The following is a 22,064-nucleotide window of genomic DNA, read 5'->3' as shown; positions in this document are numbered from 1 at the left end:
AGGTCAGCATCTACACTATGCCCAGTTACATGCTGGGGGGGCATTGAATTTATTAATCTCCTGTAGGATAGCTACAGAGAAAAACAGGATAGAGATAAGTGGTCCCATTGCTTACTACAGATGTCTTCTTTCCGTCCCCTGATGGCCCGGATCTTGTCTTCTCTCCTGGCTGGCTCGCCAAACATGATACCGTAATTTCAGGTTCTTGGTCTCGGTGATAGGAATCGATGGACCACAGGATCAGTGCTAAGTCAGGATTTATTTACAGAAACAAAACTTACAACAACTACAAAACCCAAACCTCCTGGCAGAGAGAACCCAGGAGGGGAACAAGCTCTCCTGCTTCCTCTTAGAGGTCTGTCTTTGAGCGCTCTGCTCAGGGGTTTATATAGTGGCAGGGGGGTTGTTCTGCTAGCCCGAGAGTCCTGTCAGTTACAGCCAGCTGTCCAATGAACTCTCAGGCCTTGGAAACTGACAGGAAATCCACCAGTCAGAAGTGCACATGGAGGAGACCCCAAGGTGCCATCCATGAAACTGACCAGTCAGAAGTCCTTGTGGAGGAGACAGCTCGGGGCCAGCATCTCCCCCACAGGTGTCCGGCCCTTGCAGCAAGCTGGTTCCTCCGTCCCAAGGAGCATCAACACCTCCAGGGCCAAGGCAGCAAGTCATGGTGCTGCCTTGTCCTGCATCATCAGTGCCTCTGTGCAGAAGAGTGATTACTGTACCATATCCCAAATAGCTAGAAGAGAGGATTTTGAATGTTTCTACATTAAAAAAACTATGAATATCTGAGATGATGGAAATGCTATTAGCATTATTAGACATATATGCATTGAAGCATCTCATTGTATGCCTCAAATATGTATAATTATTATGTGTCGATTTAAAACATTTACAAATTTTCCATATTCTGGAATATCTTTTGGCTAGAAAAATACACCAGGTGGATTAAGTGGTTGCAAGAGAGACTTTGTCAAGACGCTTCTACATAATATGATATTTTAAATCATTTTCGATTAACTGAATATATCCCCCGTCATTGGGAGTGAGGAGCCACCAGGTTAGGATCTGAGGGTGGCTGTCACACAATGTGCCACGTCTCTGACAGTCATCGAGTGTTAAGCACTCTGTGTTTCGGAAGCCCTCACACCTGCTGGCCATGGCCTCTGCTGCCCAGGCCCTGCATCACTGTTGAGAGTTTATTTTTAAAGAGGGATTACTTAAAGTATTAAGACATTATAAGATGAAGGTTAATATTTATGTTAGTCAATGTTCTTGTCTCATTGAGAAGACAAATACAACTTCTTCTTTAAACATCTCTTTTTCTTCTTTAAAATTATAAGTTATGTACATTCCTGGATATAAGAATCGGGATTTAGGAATATCAAATATAAGCTTGTTGAATGTCTGCGTGTTTTCAGGATGGAGTGGCCTTGTTTCCACTCTCAGATTTGGGAATCCTGGTTTCCAGGGTACATGGTGGGCATCCGTGTGGAATCTTCTGTGTGGCCAGAGGTCCAACCCAAAGGCCTCAGTGGCTGGACCCGGCATCCAGGCTGCCTGTGATGGACGCGGCCTCTAATGGCTTTGCATTTAGCTGGACTGACCTGTGGAAATGCCCTTCAAGGGGTCTCTCAGCAGCCCCCCTGAGGCCCAGTTAACACAGAACGGCAGGGAGGGCTGTCAGGTCTAAATGGCGAGCTTTTGATATCAGCAGGGCTTTTATGTTGCCTTCAGTGGCTCAGATTGATTTCAGGCTTATCCCTTAGCGTTCGGCTTTCTGGGACTTGTCTTGATTTGTGGCATCCAGCGCTGCTTTCAAGCTCCTGTTAAGCCTTCCCAGTTCTCTGCCTCGATCCGATTCTGTGATGTGCCAAGGCTAGGTTGACTCTGCACACCAGTGTGAGCAGCCTGAATCGATAATCCTCCATCTGGCCCCATCTTTTACTTTCCAGACTGCCCACCTCTCTCCAGTGTGTGGATTTCCATGGCATTTACTGTTAGAAAAGATAAGGTTTGTAGCTAAACACGGTTTTAAGAGTGTGGTAACGGCTTCCTTGCCTTCACAATGTGCTGGGCTGCTGGTCCAGCTGGTCACTAGGCTGTTCCCCTTCCAGGTGTTCATGGTCATTGCCACACACTCAGCCGGTTGGCATCAGAGCCTGTTCCCCCAGGGAGCGGGTGTGGGGTGTGCGCATAGTAGGACATGGCCGTCTAATGTGTTTTCTTAGAATAAAAGCATTTTTCTCTCTCTGTCTCTCCCTGTTCGCTCTGTATTAAAGTAGGGTAAGAGGAATATTTAGTGGAACCTATGGCCTTGGGGTATGTGGTGCTTATTTAATCGCTTATTTTCAGGCAGGTGTAGAGGAATCCTGGGTCCTCTGGTCCCTGACATTCTTTTGCATTCTTCGCACATGATGCTCTCAGCAAGTAAGTGCCCGAGGGGCTCCTGCTGTCAGGTTGGCTAGAGCCTTGTATTGTAGCGGAGATCTCTGCCACTGTGTCCGCACAGGGGTCCAAACTCAGCCTGCTAACACCACAGACGTGTGCACCCAGGGAACCTGTGGGGCGCCTGCTCTGAGGCAGGCTCCCCTGTGGAGTGTCGGGGCTGCAACAGCCTGGGAGGCTCGAGGACGGTCCCCTCCTCCACGCTGCCTCACCTGTGCTTCCCCATCTGTCCCGTCCTCACTCACAAGGTGCTGCCCTCCTCCCCTCCTGCTGAGTCACTTCTCAGAGACCTTCCTTGTCTGTTTATTCCGAAAAGGCCAGTCAGACAAGGCTGCAGTGCTGAGGTGCCTTCCTCTGTGGGTGGAGAAACCAGTGTTTACTAACATGACCCCTCCAGGAGGCCCTGCCTGCCACCGGCTGTGACTTGCTGTGGGGAGCCTGTGGCAGCTTTTGGTGGTCACACCAGTGGCCTCCATGTGCTTTTCACTGGTGTTGTTACAAACTATGAGTGTCAAAGTAATAAATACCCTTTTCTAGAATCTAGCATGCCTTCTTTCTGTGAATCAGACTAGGATTTACCATTCCTGAGTCTTCTGGACCTTCCCGTGTCCCGTGTGGCTTTTCCCTAGAGCCTGCTCAGAGACGTTTTTCCTGTTGCTCCAGCAGCCTGTGGTGTGGCTCCCTGGGCCTGGAAGGGTGTCAGAGCCGTCACAGTCACAGGCTCCATGGTCTCCGCTGTGGCTTCTTGTTTACTTGTTTAGTTTTCCTTTCCGATTTGACAGTCGTTCTCCTTAGCAGGGTAGACAGATGCAAGGCAGGAGGCAGTGTTTCTGCCACTTCGTCTTTTGTTCACCTGTCAGTTGTCTGACACTGTAACTCTTAATTCGTATGCTCTTTCCTGGCTGTCACCGTAGTAAAGCAGCCATTGAACGCTCGGTTCAGAGGCAGCATCCGTAAATTAAATTTATCTTTGTCCATCAGGGTTTGTTTTATGCAAGAGACATAGTGCATTTTCTTTTGGTCTTTCTTGGGAACAACTAGCTCTTTGCTTTTTACAGTTTTATGTTGGGATGTGTTGGACTCAAGGATGTATAATTATCTAAACTTTATGCCTCTGATGTTTTTTATTAGCCAAAATAAACCATTTAAGCTGTGATTCTAATATGATGGGCAAATAGGAAGGGTCACCGGAAGAAGAAGATAGGTGGTCACATGGAAGATTCTAGCAGGTGCTGAGTCCTGTCATGGTGTTATCATCTTTCAGTACCCAAACTCTTTGAGAGCAAAAGATCATATACTTGTGTTGTAAGTTACATGGATTTGTCTACACGATGTTTACACTGAACCTGGTGATGGTAAACTCCAGAGACAGCGTATAGGGCTTTGGATTTGAGCTTTAATGATTATGAATAAGTCACTGGTATTGGCAAAGGTTTAATATTATTATTAATAGACAGTAATATTAAAATATCACTGTGCCTGCCATCTGTACTTTGTTACAATCATTGTTTTTGGTTTTTGGGGATGTAATTCCTATTTATATGGTTTCTTCTGGGAGAAATGAAGCTTTGAGTGATTCTGTATTAAACAAAGCTCAGGATTTTAAGATGTGAACCCAGCATTATGTAGTGGTATATTTTACATTTCACTTAAATATTTATGGTAAATATATTTACTCAGTTTTCTTATGGTAATTATAGTACATTTATTCTCATTTTTAAAAGATTGTTAGCACCTGAGAGAACAGTTCAATATTTTTTATATTATTTTTATAATGTCACAATAGCAACATCAATCAAGCATCCATTGTTTCAAATGTAAATACTTATAAATTATAGTGTCAGTTTCCAAAATGGTTTTATGCTTCATTTTAAGCTAATTTAGAAATGATTCTACAGTTTTTCCTTTCCTTTTATTTTGCTTCATTTAATTTAATTTAATTTTTTTTTTTTTTTTTTTTGCCACAGAATCTCACTCTGCTGTCAGTCTAGCTCACAGCAACTTCAAACTCCTGGGCTCAAAGGATCCTTCTGCCTCTGGCTATGCACCATAACATTTGGCTAATTTTTCTGTTTTTAGTACAGACAGGGCCTCACTCTTGCTCAAGCTGGTCTCAAATTCCTGGGTTCAAGCAATCCTCCTGCCTTGGCCTCCCAGAGTGCTGGGATTATAGGTGTGGGCCGCTGCACTAGGCCCCTTTATTATTTTTATTTAAGGAATGTAATTAATGTTATGGATACAAGAGAAAAGGGTATATAAGAGGAAGAAATTGTTTTTATTTATTGTTAAGTCTTTATTTCTGTTTGTTTTAAGGTGTTGTGTGTGCTAACCTGTGTGTGGTTTGCATTCATTGGTTACTGATAAGACGTATCTCCCAGTTAGAGTTGCTACTGATCCCACTTGCTGTTGGACACACGTCACTGTGTACGTTGTTAAACTGTCCATCTCTGGTTGCTTGTACTTGTAAGACTGTCTAAGTGTCTGTGACTCCTTCCTCTTGTCTGCAGGAAAAGGAGTGCCATTGTCATTTTATAACATACAGAAATGTCTGTAACCATTGTATCTCCCTTTTTATTGGAAACATACAATCTGTCTCTTTTGTTCTCAGAAATAAACAGTGAAATATTACAGAGAAAATGTTAATCCCCTCATGCCCAGTCTGGTTGAGTTTATTCATTCAGAGGAAAGGCCATGGGTGGGGGTTGGGAAACAGCTAGCACCCAAAAGGTCAGGCTGAGTGAGGAATGTAGATGCTGCCCAGTCCGGGCAGGAGCAGAAAGAGCTGCCCTGTCATTTGGAGCTGTCTTCCAGGGTTGTCAGGGCACTGTTGGAGCCCACGGTGGGTAGTGGGGCCCTGTGGGCATGATCAATAAGGGCGTTTGAGACAGAAGACTTGTGTTACGAAGAGAATTCTAAATTGTGTTCTGGAAGAAGCAGCCTCACACTCTTCCTCAGCTGGGAGCGGGGAATGGCTGTGAGAACATCCCAGAGGCTCTCGGCAGGGCTGGGCTGGGCTGGGCTGGGGTGGTGGGTATGTTCCGTAGCGGTGGGTCAGCTCGTGCAGCAGGGAGCATCATGGGGCTGCTCATTCTTGGAGCAGTATGAATCTACCACATTTGAGCAAGAGCTGACCAAGGCCACCTGGCACCTGTTAGGATGGCCACTGTGAAAACCCCCTGCAAATAACAAGTGTTGGCAGGAATGTGGGAAAACTGGAAGCTTGTGCACCAGTGATGGGATAGTAAATGGCACACAAGCTATGGAGCCCACGTGCAGGTTCATCAAGAAATTGAAAATAGAATGACCGTGGGATCCAGCAACTCCACAACTGGGTAGCTGCCCACCAGAATGGAAATCAGGGATGTGGAGAGAGACCTGTATAGCCACGTTTATAGCAGCAGGATTCACAATAGCCAAGGGGTAGAAGAAACCTATTTGTCCATCGCTGCGTGGATGGAGAAACAAAATGTGCCACACATACACAGTGGGGATTATTCAGCTTTAAAGAAGGACATTCTGAGCTGTGCGGCCTTGAGGACACTGTGCTGTGAGGTACGCCAGCTGCAGAGGGACAAATGATGTTTGATTCCCCAGGGCCCGAGGGAGCGGCACGGGGAAAACAAATCTAGATGGAGTAACAAATATATGGTCACAGAAAAAGAAAAAAGTAACCATATGGCCTTGCTAGTGGAATCAGTGCCCCATGCTCTTTCAAAGCATGATGCACCTGCCTGAGGAAAGGAAGAGGCTTGGTGGAGAGAATAGAGCCCCAGCGGGGACGCCGGAGACCAAGCACATGCGGGCTGTGGCAGAACTTCAGATTTAAAAGGGAATGTAGAACTTTTCTAGGCACAGCTTCCTCATCTACAATGTTAAGAAAATGACATTTCTGAGTGTCCAAGGCCAGTAAGGGCTTAGATAAGCCCCCGGGCAAGTCCCCGGGCCTCCCTGTCTGAGGCCTGTGTTTTGCCTTGGCTGTGGTTGTGCAAACAGCTCTCGGTAGTATAGATCTGAGCTTCAATTCACAAGATTGCTTTGCTTCTCCAGAGGAAAACTGGGGGATACAAGGCTCCCTTTGCCTTCTACGAGGGGTGACCTGCAGTGAGACGTCCTTGTTTCCAGGGCAGAGATGGAGCCCCAAGTGTGGCCCGTCCCACTGAGCCCCTGTGCCACAGAAAGCCTGGGGTTTCCCTGCCTGTGAAATGATAAGACTTTGCAAACGGCTCCCTCTGGGCATTCAAGCTTCGCTTCTCTCTCCATTCTGGAGGAAAGAAGACAAACGCTGGGGTACGGTCCCGAGGAATTATTTAGTGCCTTTTAGCTGTGCCAAGATGATCAATTCAGTGAGTGCACACTTGTGATTTATCTCAGTTACATGTGGTCTATGCACTCAAATTTTCTTACACTGCAAATAAATTTAATTAGATTTAATTAAATAGATGGAGCAAATGTGCACCCTTGTCTACAAAAGAAAAGTAGCAGAAATGTCTTTCCAAAGGAGAAAGAGGCTTTAGGCAGAAAGGCCAGTCCTGTGGTCTTGTAAGAAACAGTCTCTCCCTGCAGTGTTGCCTGGGGACAGCACCTCAGGCCGGGAGTGCACCAAGGGGAGCCTTTTTTGGGGGAGGGCAGTCCATTAACAGGACACTGTGGTTTCCTGACAGAGGCCAGCAGCTGTCTTATCTGCGTGTCTGTCTGTGCCTCTGTTTACCATCCATTCCCTGAGACACGTTTGCAGGGTGCGCTTTCCGGCTGGGTCTGCTCCAGGCTCTGGGGCGCGGCATGGCTCAGAAAGGCCCTACCCCCTGGTTCTACATCCTGACCACCTGCCACCAACAGCGCCAGGGCCCAGAGCCACCCTTGTTGCCATGAGAATGTGGACGTGGTGGTTTTCTTGGCGTGGAGGTTCCCATGGTTACTGATGAACCGGGGAGACTCAGGCGGCTCCGGTGTGGTCTTCCTGCCTCCTCCATTGGGCTCCTAGTGTTGCCGCCCACCCGTCACTGACAGCTCACTGATGGCGGAGTTGTTGTGGCCGTTAGAGCACTTTTCAGTGGCTTTCTCTTCCTTCTCAGCATACAGAGGGGTCCTTCTCCCTATCACGGTGTGGACAGCCAGCTTGAGTTGTCCTTGCAGGCAAGGAGCCTGTGAGAGCCTGTGAGAGGCTTGCAGTATGTTCCTTCCCCATGGCTGCCAGCAGCATTTTGGATGCAGGAGGCTCTGTGAGAGGCCGGTGGGAACACTACAGAACAGCCCCACCTGAGATGGGCATTCGGTGTGAGAGGGAAATGCGTCTGTGGTTACTGCAGGAGATACTGTGGTGTTACACAGAGAAATTGGCGTGTTGAGATGTCTGCACATCCGTGTTCCCAGCAGCTGAGGAGCGGGGGCAGCCTGAGTGTCCGCAGTGGGCAGCTGGGTGAAGACAACATGGTGCATGTGCGCTGTGGGGAGCCCGGGGCCTGTGAGACAGGCTGAAATCCTGTCATCTGGGCAACACGGACGAGCCCAGTGTGGTCTGTCCGAGGAAACGAGGCAGGCACAGAAAGGCCCTGAGTGCTCTCGCTCACGCGTGGGACCTGGAGAAGTTGACCTTGTGGTGGAAGAGCAAATCAAGGTCTCCAGGGCTGGGGAGGGGAGACGTGGGTCAGAGGCACGAGGCTCAGTGATGTGGGAGGACAGACGAACTCCAGGGCCATGGCAGGTGCATAGCACGGCGACCCCAGGTAGAGAGGATGTTAAATGATAAATATTTGAGATGGATGTGCTGACAAGCCTGGTTTGATCCTTCCCCGTGTATACGTGTAGCATGCATCACACTTGCCGCAGGAATGCATGTGGTTATTATTTGTATGAGTGCCACCAGAGCTGTAGTCACGGTGTCATGTGGGTGGCAGGCATATGGCTCCCCCTTGCGGACCAGTCCACTGAGCCACTCTGAGGGGTCCACAGAGCCTCACTGATGTTGTAGACTCTGTGCACAGAGTCTGTTCCTTCTGTGCCACGGGCTTTTGCCTCTGCTGCTCTGTGAACTGCATGAAGATGTGTTTCAGCTGAACCTTTGAGGGCCTTCAGAGCATCAGGTCGTCCACTTGTGGGAGGCTTGACCCAGTGCCCCAGGGGTTCTCAAAATGTATTTCTGGCACCAGTGGTGCCACAATGGCCTGGAAGCTCAGTAGAACCGTGAATCTTGCCCACTACCCTGAGTCAGGTGCTGTCCCAGCAGACTGTGTTCACCCAGCTTCTGGTGGTTCTGGCACTGCCTGGGAGGACACGCCCTCTGAGCTGATGACCCCTGCTGCCTCTTCCAGTCCCTGTAGATTTCATGTGACAGATGAGAGAACACCATGGCCAGAGGGCTTGTTCCCAAGGGCAAGTTCTGGGTTCTGGGTGCCCTGCTCCCTGCCTTGTAGTTGAGTGGTAAAACCTGGTGAAATGGAGCCTGAGGCTGTGACTGTAGTGACCACAGCGTGCCCAGTGCTGGGACACTTCCTCAGGCTGCCTTCCCTGTCTGAACTCCCAGTCCTCATGGCTGCTCTGAGGAGTGTTTTCTCCTGAGATGAGTGTGTGAGCCGTTGTCCACAGACCGCGTCCCTGTGGGTGATAAGCTGTGATGTGTACCCGCCAGCCTGTCTCCAGCGTCCACGTTCCCTTCCCTTCAGCACAGCTGCGGGTCCAGCCCTGTGAGCAGTGAGGAGGGAGGTGCACCAGACAGGCAGGAGGACAGCCAGCGCCCAGTGGGTGCCTTGTGTCTTAATTCCTTTGATACCGCAGCAGACAGGGCAGAGGAAAGGCCCGGTGAGCAGATGTAGGAATCACTAAGTCCTGGCATTATGGAAATGAAAATGCTATTAACTCTCATTTCATAAAAAGCATGTAATGCAGCAACTTCTCGAAACAAACCGGAGGCGATTTCTTCAGAGTTAAGTGGTTAAAATTAATGGAACACTTGTGAATGTCTCCACACTGTAAAGAGCATGTCTCATCCAGGGTGTGTGTGCCGAGCATACTGGACTGTGCAGGGCCCTTCCACACGTGCCAGTGACACAGACGCTCAGTCTGGCCGTGGGGATGCCCTATTAGCCTCGGCAAGTGGGACACACATCCTGCTTTCCCAAGGGGCCCGTGGGGATGACAACCCAGGATTGACAAGGCGTCACCCAATGAGACAGAGAACCAGAGAAGGGAGGGAGGAGGGCAGTGTGATTTCACACAAACTCGTGGTAGGGGTGGAGGAGGACAGGGGCAGGTTCACATTTGTCCTGAGGTGCCACACCCCTCTCAGGGCCGCCTCTCCTGTGAGTATCACACTGAAGTGGCCGTCATCAACCCCTCTGGAGTGTAATTACTATCTGTCCTCCCCGCCACTGACTACCAGTCTGGGGTGCTGTGAACCTGCTCAGACACCTTGTTGCCAGAGCGCCCCCATCAGGTCAACGCACTCACAGCCGCTGCCCACCCCATTGTTCTGCCAGACGAGGGGTGATAATCTTTTGGCCTTAATCTCCCAAATGTGGATTGACAGCCAAGGGGCACCAACTTTGTGAAAAAGCCTCCACCACAAAATTAAGTGAGTAAGTGGATAGTAAAATGTTATTGGAGAAAGATAAGACAAGGCAGAGGAGAAAACATAAACTGTCCCATCTCAGGGAGGGAAGAGCCGGTATCAAGTCCCTCGGCCATGACGAGGCTGGCGTGGGAGTGTCGAAACCCATCAGAGGGTTGGAATTCTCCAGAATGAGAATAAAGTTGAGAGAATTCTCCAGAATGTAGACCCTACACATAAACTGAAAACACAAGTGAGAAATTAAAAGAAAATACTTTCCATAGTCCAATATCTGAATAAAAGAAGTTCCAGAAGAGAACAGAGAAAAAACATTTTGAAATTCCCCAAATTGAAGGAGATGAGTTTTTATTATCAAATCTATACACGTAAGGAGTTTAAAAAGTTCTCTAGATTCAAAAGGGCCCTGAAAGAGGAATCTGGGCTTCTTTAGGGGAGCCCAGCGGTGAGTGGCTGTTGGGACCTGAGAGCAGCTCGGCGGCCTCCTGTGAATATTAGCACGTTTGCGTCCTGTGGTTTCTGGAAATAGTCACAAGTTGGTCTGTTGATTTCAAGCTCACTGAGGAAGGATGTTTCATGAAACTACTTAGCAGGTTTGGTAACAGCTAGATTTGACACAGAGTAAGCCAAGCTTACGGGTTGGCTCCCAAATCAGTTTGAGGGCAGGGACAGACTCCAGGATCAGGCGAAGCCCCTGAGGGCAGCTCCCTTGAGGCAGGGGCCTCACCTTCCTGTGTGCAGTGATGCCTGTGGAGGCAGCTGTGTGGCCTGTGGATCTGTGGCTTCATGCAGCTGTGGCTTATGTGGAACTGGTTCCCATCACCTGAAAACCCAGTGGCCAGCACTTGTGATGGCCTCAGCTGCCTGTCCTTGTCACCCTCTTTCTATTTGGTATCATTTTCCCCATTTTGTAGACCAGGAAACTGAGGCTCAGAGATGTCAGTGAAGTGGTGAGGGATGATACTGGCTGACTCAAGCCCCCACCTGATGATTTTGTTTGTAGCTGTGGGTCAGGTAGTGTCTCCCAGAAAAGATGTGCTGGGTCGCAGCCCTCAGAGCCTTGGGACAGGACTGTATTTGCAAATCAGGTCTTGGCAGAGGAAAGCAAGTGGAGACGAAGTCACTAGGGTGGGTTCCATCTAGTTTGACCAGTGTCACTACAAAAAGGGCAAAATCACTCAAGAGTATGTAAAGACACCCTGGGAGAAGCTGCCTGAAGGCAGCAGAGATCGGAGCCACCAGCCAAGGACCGCTAGACACAGCAGAGGCATGAAGGACCCCCTGCCAGAGTGCCCAGACTTCTGGTGGGACTTGTGGCCTCTGGAGCTGGGAGATGGGGAGTTTCTGTTGCTTTGAGTCACGCAGTTGACTGTACTTGCCGGGGCAGGTGCAGAAGACTGACTTGCTGTACAGTGAAAGTTTCTCAGCTCTGCGTGGACGTTACACCAGTGACTTGCTCTTACCAGGTACCCTTCTTCCCCAGAAAGGGCCGAGGGACTTTCCACAGGGCTGCCATGGGGAGTGTGGGAACTAGTGCCACCAGCACTAGGCACATGGTCACCTGGGACTTGAGAAGATAGAAAGGCACAGTTTGGACATCTGGAGCTCGCCCAGGGCCTTAGCTTCTCCTCTGGAAAGTGATGTGTGTGATGGACATATGCTGTGTCCAATAGGGCAGCAGCCGCCACACGAGAATGAGAATTGTGGGTGCTGGAACTGTGGCTGGGGCTGCTGAGCAGCTGAAGTTTGGATTTTAGCAGATTTTCATTAACTTAGATTTGTACAGCCACGCGTGGCCCTGCTGGACTGCAGGTGCCCAAGAGCCCAACCTTCGAGCTGTGGCCCTGCTTTTTTCAGACAGGCTGGTGGGAGTTGGAATGGAAGGTGGAGGGCTGGGAAGGCATCCTCTGAGAGCGGGTTTTCAGAGGCTGCAGGTGGCAACTGTCCACAGAGCACTCCTGATTGGCCCGCGTGATGGACAATGTCACATGTCCTCTACAGACAGCCGCTCTGATGTACAAGAGTGGAAGTGAACTTTTGAAAGTGCCTTTGGGCAAGAAGGATAATGTCATTCTCCTTTGCCATCTTCTGTAGACCCTTCAGGGAGGAAGGACTAAGCCTGTGATGGCCCTGCCTTCCTGTCCCCTCAGCCAGACCGTCCTGAGGAGCCAGGTGCAGGAGGCATCTTCGGCCAGGGGTCTTGCCCGTGACCTGCTGGAGGACAGTGCCAGCAGTGGACGTGGCGGTTTCTGAGCACACACTGTGTGCCTCAGAAAAGTCAGGGTGAATGCTTCTCTTGGGTCTTCAAGTGAAAAGAACCATTTGGCGTGAATAAGGGAGACCTACGAGAGTAGCGATGGAGTGTGGGCCTGGGGACCAGTGAGGACCCTTGGGCAGGGCCGGGCTGGAGGCTGCAGTGGGGAGGGTGGCCGGCCGTGTCACCAAGGGTGGCTGTGCCAGGAGCAGGTGGGAGAGTTCCTGGCAGGCTCCTCATACCGTCTATCTGGGTCTAGCTGGGAGTTGGCTCCACAGCACTTGCCACAAGGCTAGTGCTTCACTGATCCCTGGTTGTCTCCTGGGGTCAGTTCTGTGCCCCAGTTAGACCATCAGCTATGTCATGTGAGAAGCACACTTTTAAAAAGTTCTAAAATACTAAGAGGGTACACATGCTTTAAGTTATATGGGTCATTTCTATTTGGGTCCTGGCTGCAGATGTACCTGTCCTCCGGATTGTGTTCACTGTGCCGATGAGGTAGTTTATCCCCGAACCCCTAGCCCCTGCTTGATTTCTGCTGAGTTTTCCTTCCCTCTGGGCTCAGGTGTGTTTCCCAGCGAGTTCCAGTTTAATAGTGACTACATGTGGTGTTTGCCATTCTTAGAATACTTCGCTTAGGAGAATAGTCTCTAGTTCCACCCAGATTGTTGCTAAAGCATCTGTTTTTATAGCTAGTACACCATGGTATACCGACCACATGTTATTAAGCCACTCATGAATTGATGGGCACTTGGGTTCATTCCACATCTTTGCAACTGTGAATTGTGCTGTGATAAACATTTGAGTACAGGCGTGTTTTTGACAACATGACTTATTTTCCTTTGGGTGGACAGGGATTGCTGATCTGAATGGCAGCTGCTTTTCTTTCCTTGGGGAACGTCCACACTGTTTTACATAGAGCCGTACTCATTTGCAGTCCTACCAACAGTGTATAAGCACCCTTTCCTCTCTGCATCCATGGCAGCACCTGTTGTCCCTATGGAATAAGTAATAAGCTGAGAATTTTAGATGATTGTAATCATGGAGGGTTGAGGAATGGTTGCGACTTCATCCTGTGGAGTGTTTAAGATGAAAGTTCAGCTTTTACCCTAATTCAATTTAGAAAGCGTAAATTTCCTGAAGACATCTCTTCACTTGCAAATTATTTCTGTCTAAGCTTTGCAATTGCTTTACATTGCTGCGTTTTCTTGGGAAAACCACTTCCTATTATTTTAACCTGTCTTTCACTTATCAAACAAGGTATTTCTTTTGCCTTTTGTTCCCAAACTGAGATTGTAAACAGTCTTTTCTTTCACTTTGTTCTTTGATTCATCCTTGATGAAAGCATATTGGCTTAGATTCTACAAGGAACAGACCCAATATAATGCCCCAATAATCCTCCATTTTCAGTCTTCTGTTATTCTAGAAGCTATCACCAAAATTGGTGGGCCATTACCTCGCTGTAGGAGTCCCTTGAGAGCCACCGTAAGGTGCTCGGAGGACCCACTAAATCACACGGCAGAGCCAACCGCACTGCTGCCCGGGGAGAGTGTACATAATCAGCACACTTACCTGATTAACCTTCTGGATGAAAAATGTGTATCATCAGAATTTTTCAGGACCGTTTAATTTGTTAGATCCTTCTGGGCACTGTGACTTTGGGCAACATTGAATGACCTTATTAGAAAAACACTCACCACAGTTAATGAGATGTCTTTCTCCACCTGAATGATAACCAAATATATTTTATTTATTTGTTTTAAAACAGGTTTTGCCTGGCATTCTGCAGAAGCACTGTTGCATCTTACCGGACAGGAACACAGGTAAATTATACTTTGTTTTTCTGATGTGAGGTTATAGGTTTTACGTTGGCATCAGAATTGAGACATGTGATTGCCAGTTTTAGATATTTTGTGCTTTTTTTTAATGCAAGGTTATATGTTAACTAGAAGAAGCACAAAAAAAGGGATATTCAGTTCTACAGTGGCTTATGAGCTGTTCTCAGAGATTTGTATTTATTTGACAGAGGAAATAGATTTAGGTGATTGCTGTCTTGGAGTTTTAAAGGAAACCAGTTGTCTTATAAAGCTGAATGTTACTTTTAAAGTTGTTTCTTTTGCTAACTAACTTGTTATTAAGAAAATACACTATGGTTGGCTAGTGTGGGAGGTATTTGGAGTCTGTTTGTGGTCGAGGCCTGTTTTTGCTGAGGGTAGGGAATGGCTTTAGATGTGAAGTTCTCACAGCCTGTGGGAGCTCAGTGAGTTGTCACACGGGCACAGGTGCCCTGAGGGGTGAGGCCGCATCACTGTGGCTCCTGTGTGGGACAGGTGTGTGGTTGGAGGTTGTGAGAAAACATAATGGAGGAAAGGGCAGTCTGAAAAAAAATGGTATAACTCTGTTATCATAAAGTTAAGAGAAAGAACAAATGTGGTTGTGTTATGCTGCGGATCTGGGTTTTTGTTACTCTCCTGGTATATGGTTTCTAATTTAAGTTATTTTCATCAGAGAAATTTCAAGTCCTAAAGAAAGGATGGTGAATACTGCGTCTTCTATGCACAGGGCTCTCCCAGAATATATTCATTCCTGAAATCAGTTGTGTCTTGTCAAACGTGCGTTTGCATCCCAGGATATTTTTGTTGGGTATGAAATAGGGATTTGCTGAAATTTCCTTATTTGTTTTCTAGCTATGACAAAATCAGTCATAAGGACTCTTGTATGATCATTAGAAAGGTTTACTATGTTGGGATTGACTCTTATTACAAACAGTATCTCAGCTCTGAGTGTCCTTACTGAGGGACCCTTCGGAAGTGGTTGACAAGGCTCTGTTGACAGTGTGCCCTCTAATGTGAAATACTGCGTGTTTGGGGAAAAATAGTGTCTTCATTTTTTCACTTACAGACATGGATAAATGACATCACTGATGGTGTTCTTTCTCAATGAAGTTCATAGAACACTCCCTGTTTTTATTTACTTTCACCCATTTAAATGTATCTCAGCTGTGAATTCGAGCATATTATACTGCTTATCTGGAGGCATGTTTAGAATGTTGTTAGGTATTTCTGAGCCTCTTTATTTTCTGAAAGTCTTGGTACTGAAAATATGTTGAACAAGGCGCGTGTGAAAGAAAAAAGATTTCTGCAAACTGTGCGCACCGACAACAGTGAATATAACACAATTAAAAAGAATTCATTTTCTAGATTAGGCTATATATTAACAGATGAATCATTGCTCTGATTCTGAGAAGCTTTAAAAATAATGATAAAATAAGTTAAAAGCTAAGTGGTGTTATGTGGGAGTCTCACTGCTTTTTAAAAATCGAAATGCGTTTTATATATTTTAGACAGTTATAGAAAAAGTTTCAAAGTGGGGCGGCACCTGTGGCTCAGTCGGTAAGGCGCCGGCCCCATATACCAAGGGTGGCGGGTTCAAACCCGGCCCCGGCTGAACTGCAACCAAAAAAAAAAAAAATATAGCTGGGCGTTGTGGCGGGCGCCTGTAGTCCCAACTACTCGGGAGGCTGAGGCAAGAGAATCACTTACGCCCAGGAGTTGGAGGTTGCTGTGAGCTGTGTGAGGCCACGGCACTCTACCCAGGGCCATAACGTGAGACTCTGTCTCTACAAAAAAAAAAAAAAGTTTCAAAGTGATTTGGAAAATATTGCCAACTTGAGATCTTTTATTTGCTTTTTGGTAAGAATTCAAATAATTAATCTCTAGAACCAAGAAACTGCCTACCAGGAAAACTTGACCACTGGGAACATTTGCTGGGCAACGTCCTTACGGCTGTTCTTATTTTTTAGAAGGTTTCACTTGGAAGTCAGTTACAGAAGGCCTGCGCCGTAACACTGGTGTGGGAAAGGGAAGTAATTGTGTCGAATAATTGACTGAGATTATAACTTTTAAAGTTGATTCAGAATGGAAAGATTCTGAGAATTTTAGTTTTTATCACATAATTTAATTTGTTATATCTGAAGGTGCTTAATTATTTAGGAAATTTGTTTGGAAGTGACCACAGTCATGGATCTGTTGGGAGTTGCTTTTGCATTTGATAGCACACGGAGGTGAACGAGTACGAATGTGATTTGTTTTTACCGTAGTGGTTTTGTAGAAGATAATTTTTGATTGTGATAAACTCTGGAATAGGGGTAGCGTTTGTTTCAGAAGATGGAGAACCTTCTGCAGGTGGCTGATGGTGGCGGCCACATCACACCCCGCATGCTCCGCTGCAGTGCTGAGATGGTGAATTTCACGTCGTGTACATTTCACATTAGTTTCAAAGAGTAACATCAATGTGGGGATGAACCCTTGCTTTCTTCTTCCTTGGTTTTTACTTACTTTGGAAATGCTGTCTACTCCATTAACTTGATATATGCTCTGTGTTTCTAAACTAAACATTGGCTGCTTTGGGAAGATAAATGTATTATCATTTTCTCCTGCTATTTTGATTACTTGTGATAATTTTGGGCAATGCTGTGAAGAGCTGGAGTGAATTCCATCGATTACTTCTCCTGGCTGTCCCGTTTGGGGCATTTGTTCTCAGGGAAGCTGAGTGCTGTCTGGAAGCACATTTCTTGGTGAACCAGGCATCAAGTGCAGGAAGCACCAAGCCTTTTCTTGTTCAAGCACGGTCCCATCCGTCTCACCCGCCTTCCTATCTCGGCTCCTGTGCATCCGGCGCTCAGGGTCCCTTTGGGCAGCCACCTGGGTATAAGCTGTTGCGTGGATGCATGGAAGGGACACTGAGGCTGAGGTTTGTGGCCTCACTGAGGTGAGGTGGCTGTGGCCCCCACTGAGGTTTGGGGTGTCAGTGGCTTCCTCCATCTTGGGACCAGCAAAAGCATCTGTCAGCTCTGGCCACTGAGGCGGTGTCCTTGGGTCCTGGTTAGCTCCCACAAGAGCATCCCAGGTGGAGGGACCCCATACCTGGCTTTCATTGGAGGCTGGCTCCTTCCCGCCAGACTCAGGGTGGCTGGTTTCTGGCTGGACTTGAGGACATGATGCCATTGAAATAGTCCAAAATAGCCCATTCACAAGCATCATTTTGATTCACTATTTTTTGGACTACAGTTAACCTATCTTTAAATTTGTTTTAAGCCAGTTTTTTTCCTTCAACAACAGAAATCTCCCATCATTCCTGTAATATTTTTGATGCTTCAATTGGGGGGAGCAGGGTGTCTGAGTAAAGTGTAACTCAGAGTGTAAATGATAAACCTTTCTTCTACCATTCTGTGTTTCACAAGATTTGGGTATAATTTATGTATGAAGGATGTTAGATAAGATATCAGGGGCAACCTTCCATAAAAGAAAATGTAGTTTGTGAATATGTATCTTCCTGACGGTGAGACTTGAGCTGTGACAATGCTGGGAGCTGCTTGGTTCTGGGAGGGTCTGGCTTCCTTATGTCTACTATCAGTGGAGTCTGCTTCAGAGTTGCCATGCAGCATGGGAGAATCGTCATGCCGTAGTGAGCCTAATAAATGCTCTTTTATTTATCCCGCACAATTGGCCAAGACTCTGGCTTTGAGTTGCCTCACAGCGTTGATCCTGTGTCTGTCGAGAGGCAGCCTGTTCTATTGCTGAGAACACAGTTACAAGTCTCAAGAATGAAGTGGTTTTGCAGCACGGCAGCAATGCTCAACTGTGCCGTCTGATAATCACAACAAAGTGATAAAACCCTTGGATTGAGCACAGCGGCATCAGATTGGACTTTTGAGTGGCAGTGGGTGCAAAACAACTATGCAACAATTTTTATGTAAAAGTTGGGTGGAAAGATTTTAAATGTTTTCCATATATTTTGTGCCTGGTTGTTGCTTATTTGCAAGTGTTATCATGGGATACTCACTGAAGACATGGAGTTCCTGACCCTGATCCATGTTTTTTTTCTTTCTTTCCTTTTTTTTTTTTTTTATTAAATCATAGTTGTGTACATTAATGCAATCATGGGGTACAATGTGCTGGCTTTATATACAATTTGAAATATTTTCGTCAAACTGGTTAACATAGCCTTCACGGCATTTTCTTAGTTATTGTGTTAAGATATTTCTGGACCCACACCTTTCACCATTAACTAGATTCAAGATGTAATCTCTCACTGGATTAAAGATTTAAACTTAAGACACAAAGCTGTAAAAATACTGGAAGAAAGTGCAGGAAAAACACTTGAAGAAATTGGCCTGGGTGAATATTTTATGTGGAGGACCCACCCTGGGCAATTGAAGCAACACCAAAAATACACCGCTGGGACCTGATTAAACTAAAAAGCTTCTGCACAGCCAAGAACACAGTAAGTAAAGCAAGCAAACAGCCCTCAGCATGGGAGAAGATATTTGCAGGTTATGTCTCCGACAAAGGTTTAATAACCAGAATCTACAGAGAACTCAAACATATTAGCAAGGAAAGAACAAGTGATCTCATCTTAGGGTGGGCAAGGGACTTGAAGAGAGACTTCTCTGAAGCAGACAGGTGCACGGCCTACAAACATATGAAAAAAAACTCATCATCCTTAATCATCAGAGAAATGCAAATCAAAACTATCCTGATCCGTGCTTAACAGCCACCTTCTCTGCTTGGTGGGAGAGGGAGGCAAGGAGGGACTCTTCAAAGTATTTGCCGACTTCTGTGGTATAAATATCCCCACCATGGTCAGTGTCAGGCTGCTGCCATGAATTTAGTGAGCCTGGACCTGGGGTCCTCACCAGGCCTCAGTCCTCTCGAGCTGGCGAGAGCCGCCAGGACACTCAGTGCTCTGGGTTCCGGCCCAGTGCCTGTGGGGCCTCCCTCGGTGGCTGTGGTCCATATTTGCTCACTCTGTGGTGGCAGACTGTCTGTTGGTTAAATAAAACTTAGATTAAAATGTAACATTTGTGTAGGTTTTAAAAAACCTACATAGGTTGAGCAGATATTTTTGTTATTTATATTTGGATGTTGAGTATATACCAGTATTATTCGGTAAGATTTTAGGAGCCCATATAGGGTGATCAACCTAATTATGTGGGTCATTATGAAAGTTTCGAGATACACAAAAATCCAAAAACATAAATCTGAATGGAGGGAAACAAATAAAGCCCTCCTGTAACACTAGTAAGCTAAGCAAGTTCAAATGTGCACGGGTGAATCAGAAAAATCAGAAAGGATGCTATTGACTGTGTTTTTTGAAAGCAAAACAGGGGACACAGTCTGTCCCAAAACTTTTGTAGTGACCTGGGTATATGCAGCAAACGATAGAGCATGCAGGGCTGTTGTGGTAGGAACAGCCATTGGGTCTGTGTGCACATTTAGTCCAAAAGGGCATAGTGGAATTGTTGTTAGAACAGTTGTGTGTGATAATTGTAAATCCCCTAAATATCTTGTGAGCAGGTTTTAAAGAGCTTTTACTACCTTCATGATTGACAGAGGGTCACTGAGTAAGTCTCGCTTTTGCCTTGGGCCTGTCTCAAAGGGAAATGGCTCAGGGAACCTGGTCGTGGTGAAACTTTGGCAGTGAGTGTATAGGCACAAATAGGACTTTTTCGTTCACATCACACCTCACTCGCCAAAGATTCCTAAAGATATATAGACAATGATGTCGTAACCCGGTTTACATTTCAGTTCTAACACATTAATGGTGAGTGGCACCCCTTGCGTTTTTATAGAGCTGTCTAGTCTAGTTTATAAGGTGCTTTCACACAGATTTTGGCTAGTCCTTGAACTTCCCCGTGAGATGGGAAATGTTGCCCCCATCCTGAAGGTGAGAACATAGATCTGAAGGAACACGTGGCCTTCCACTGCCACACCATGACCAGTCTTGCTGTGTCTCAAGTAAAGGTTTCTCTTGCAAAGTACGTGACACCTGAATGAATCCTTAGTATTCCCATGTGACTTGCCCGTCACACCCAGTGCAGAACCAAGCAAGTGGCCCAGGAGCCCTGGTACCGAAGCAGGGAAGGGGGTGATGGGTATGACCCCGGCTCCAGGACCCAGGTCTGTAGGCAGGTGCACATTAGATGCTGTGGATCAAATATTTCCAATGACTAGGAAAATTCCCACACCTGGGATGCTTGTGTCAGACCCCGTGAGTGGCATTTCACCGTGCTGGCTTACAGGTGAAAGTCCCCTTCTCTGAACAACCAAATACTTCAAGTAAATTTCTTTTTACCCAGATACTGAGATTATTTATAATACCTGTTCTCTTTCCAAAAAGAATCGAGGTTGTGCAAGCAGGATGCCATATGATGTGATTCATAAACTAAGAATAACAGTGGGACCACCAGAGCCGCAGTAAATGTGGAGCTGGCCTGGGAGCCGTGGCGGCTGCTCAGACCCTCCTGGTGGCCAGGGCCAAGTTTGAGCGCCCAGTGCCGACTTTTTGCTTCCTCTCCCCGATCTGTCCACCAGTCAAAGACGTGAAAACATTTTTCTACATTTGAAAGGGCTTTGTTTCATAAACTGAAAATGACATTATTAGAAAACCAGGCTACTAAATTATTTCCATGAGTGAAGACTGTTGATCGGCAGTGTTGGGACCACAGTTGCTTTCTCTGTGCAGACTTCATCCAGCCTGGGTGGCCTCTCTGTGCTAAGCACAGAGGTGTTCACCCCTAAGGGAAAGAAAGTGCATTCAGCAGCCCCTGAATGCAGCTGGGCCTGAGCTGCCATCACCCCTGGGCAGAACCTTGTGCAAACCATTAAGACTCAGCCCTATTAATCCCTGAGCAAGATTAGTGTGTTTATTTACAGAGGAGTGTGGTTTACTACCAGATTAATGTGGAGGCATAAAGAGGTGATAAGCCTCCAGGTCGAATGTTCTTGGGAAGCCTGGTGTTTGATTGCACCTGCCCTGATATTGTGCCAACATGAATTACTGGGGCTGTCCTGAAGGGCACAGATCTGTGGGGCCAGGAGTAGACCTAAAATGACTTTGGGGCAGATTTTCAGCTTTGTTGGGAGGGTGGATTTCGGTCTCCTGTGCTCACACCCCCGGCTGTCCCGGCTACTTTGCCTCTGCCTGACAACATGGAGCACACTGCAGGTGCCTGAGAGGGCCTATGCTGTCAGTCTTATGTTACTCTGTTTTCCAAAAGCCCTAGAGAGGGAAGGAGTGTGCAGCAAGGATTGCCAGGGGAGCCCTAGAGAGGGAAGGAGTGTGCAGAGAAGATTGCCAGGGGAAGGCCTTCCCTTTGGGTCCTCTGAAATCTCAGCTGGAAGAGCCGTGGCTGAGCACTGTGTCTCGAGTGTGTCCTTCCTGCCTGTCCCCCCATTTTCTTTTTTTTTTATTAATTTATTTATTTTTATTGTTAAATCATAGCTGTGTACATTAGTGCAATCAAGGGGTACAATGTGCTGGTTTCATATACAATCTGAAATAGTCTCATCAAACTGTTCAACGTAGCCTTCATGGCATTTTCTTAGTTACTGTATATAGGCATTTGTATTCTGCATTTAGTAAGTTTCGCCTATACCCATTCTAAGATGCACCGTAGGTGTGGCCCCATCCATTACCCTCCATCCACCATAACCTCCCCCCTCCCTTCCCCTTCCTTGGTCCTTTCTTCATAGTCTTGTGCTATAGTTAGGTTATAGCCTTCATGTCAAAGCTATAATTTATCTTCATAGTAGGGCTGAGTACATTGGATACTTATTCTTCCATTCCTGAGATACTTTGCTAAGAAGAATATCTTCCAGCTCCATCCATGTAAACATGAAAGAGGTAAAGTCTCCATCTTTCTTTAAGGCTGCATAATATTCCATGGTATACATGTACCACAATTTGCTAGTCCATTCGTGGGTCGTGGGCACTTGGGCTTCTTCCATGACTTACCAA

At 46.8% G+C, this 22,064-nt stretch overlaps 1 protein-coding gene across 2 annotated transcripts in view; it reads left to right on the top strand.

The window, feature by feature from the left end:
• Window positions 1-22,064, top strand: part of DLGAP2 (DLG associated protein 2) — a 594,688-nt gene that overhangs the window by 79,438 nt on the left and 493,186 nt on the right. For both annotated transcript variants that reach the window (XM_053598123.1, XM_053598120.1), the window contains exon 3: window positions 14,032-14,086. In XM_053598123.1, the coding sequence (XP_053454098.1) occupies window positions 14,032-14,086 (55 nt within the window). The remainder of the gene's footprint in view (window positions 1-14,031; window positions 14,087-22,064) is intronic.

This window comes from Nycticebus coucang, chromosome 7 (assembly GCF_027406575.1).
Source record: "Nycticebus coucang isolate mNycCou1 chromosome 7, mNycCou1.pri, whole genome shotgun sequence".
NCBI classification, from domain to species: Eukaryota; Metazoa; Chordata; class Mammalia; order Primates; family Lorisidae; genus Nycticebus; species Nycticebus coucang.
This window is presented reverse-complemented; position numbering and strand designations above follow the sequence as displayed.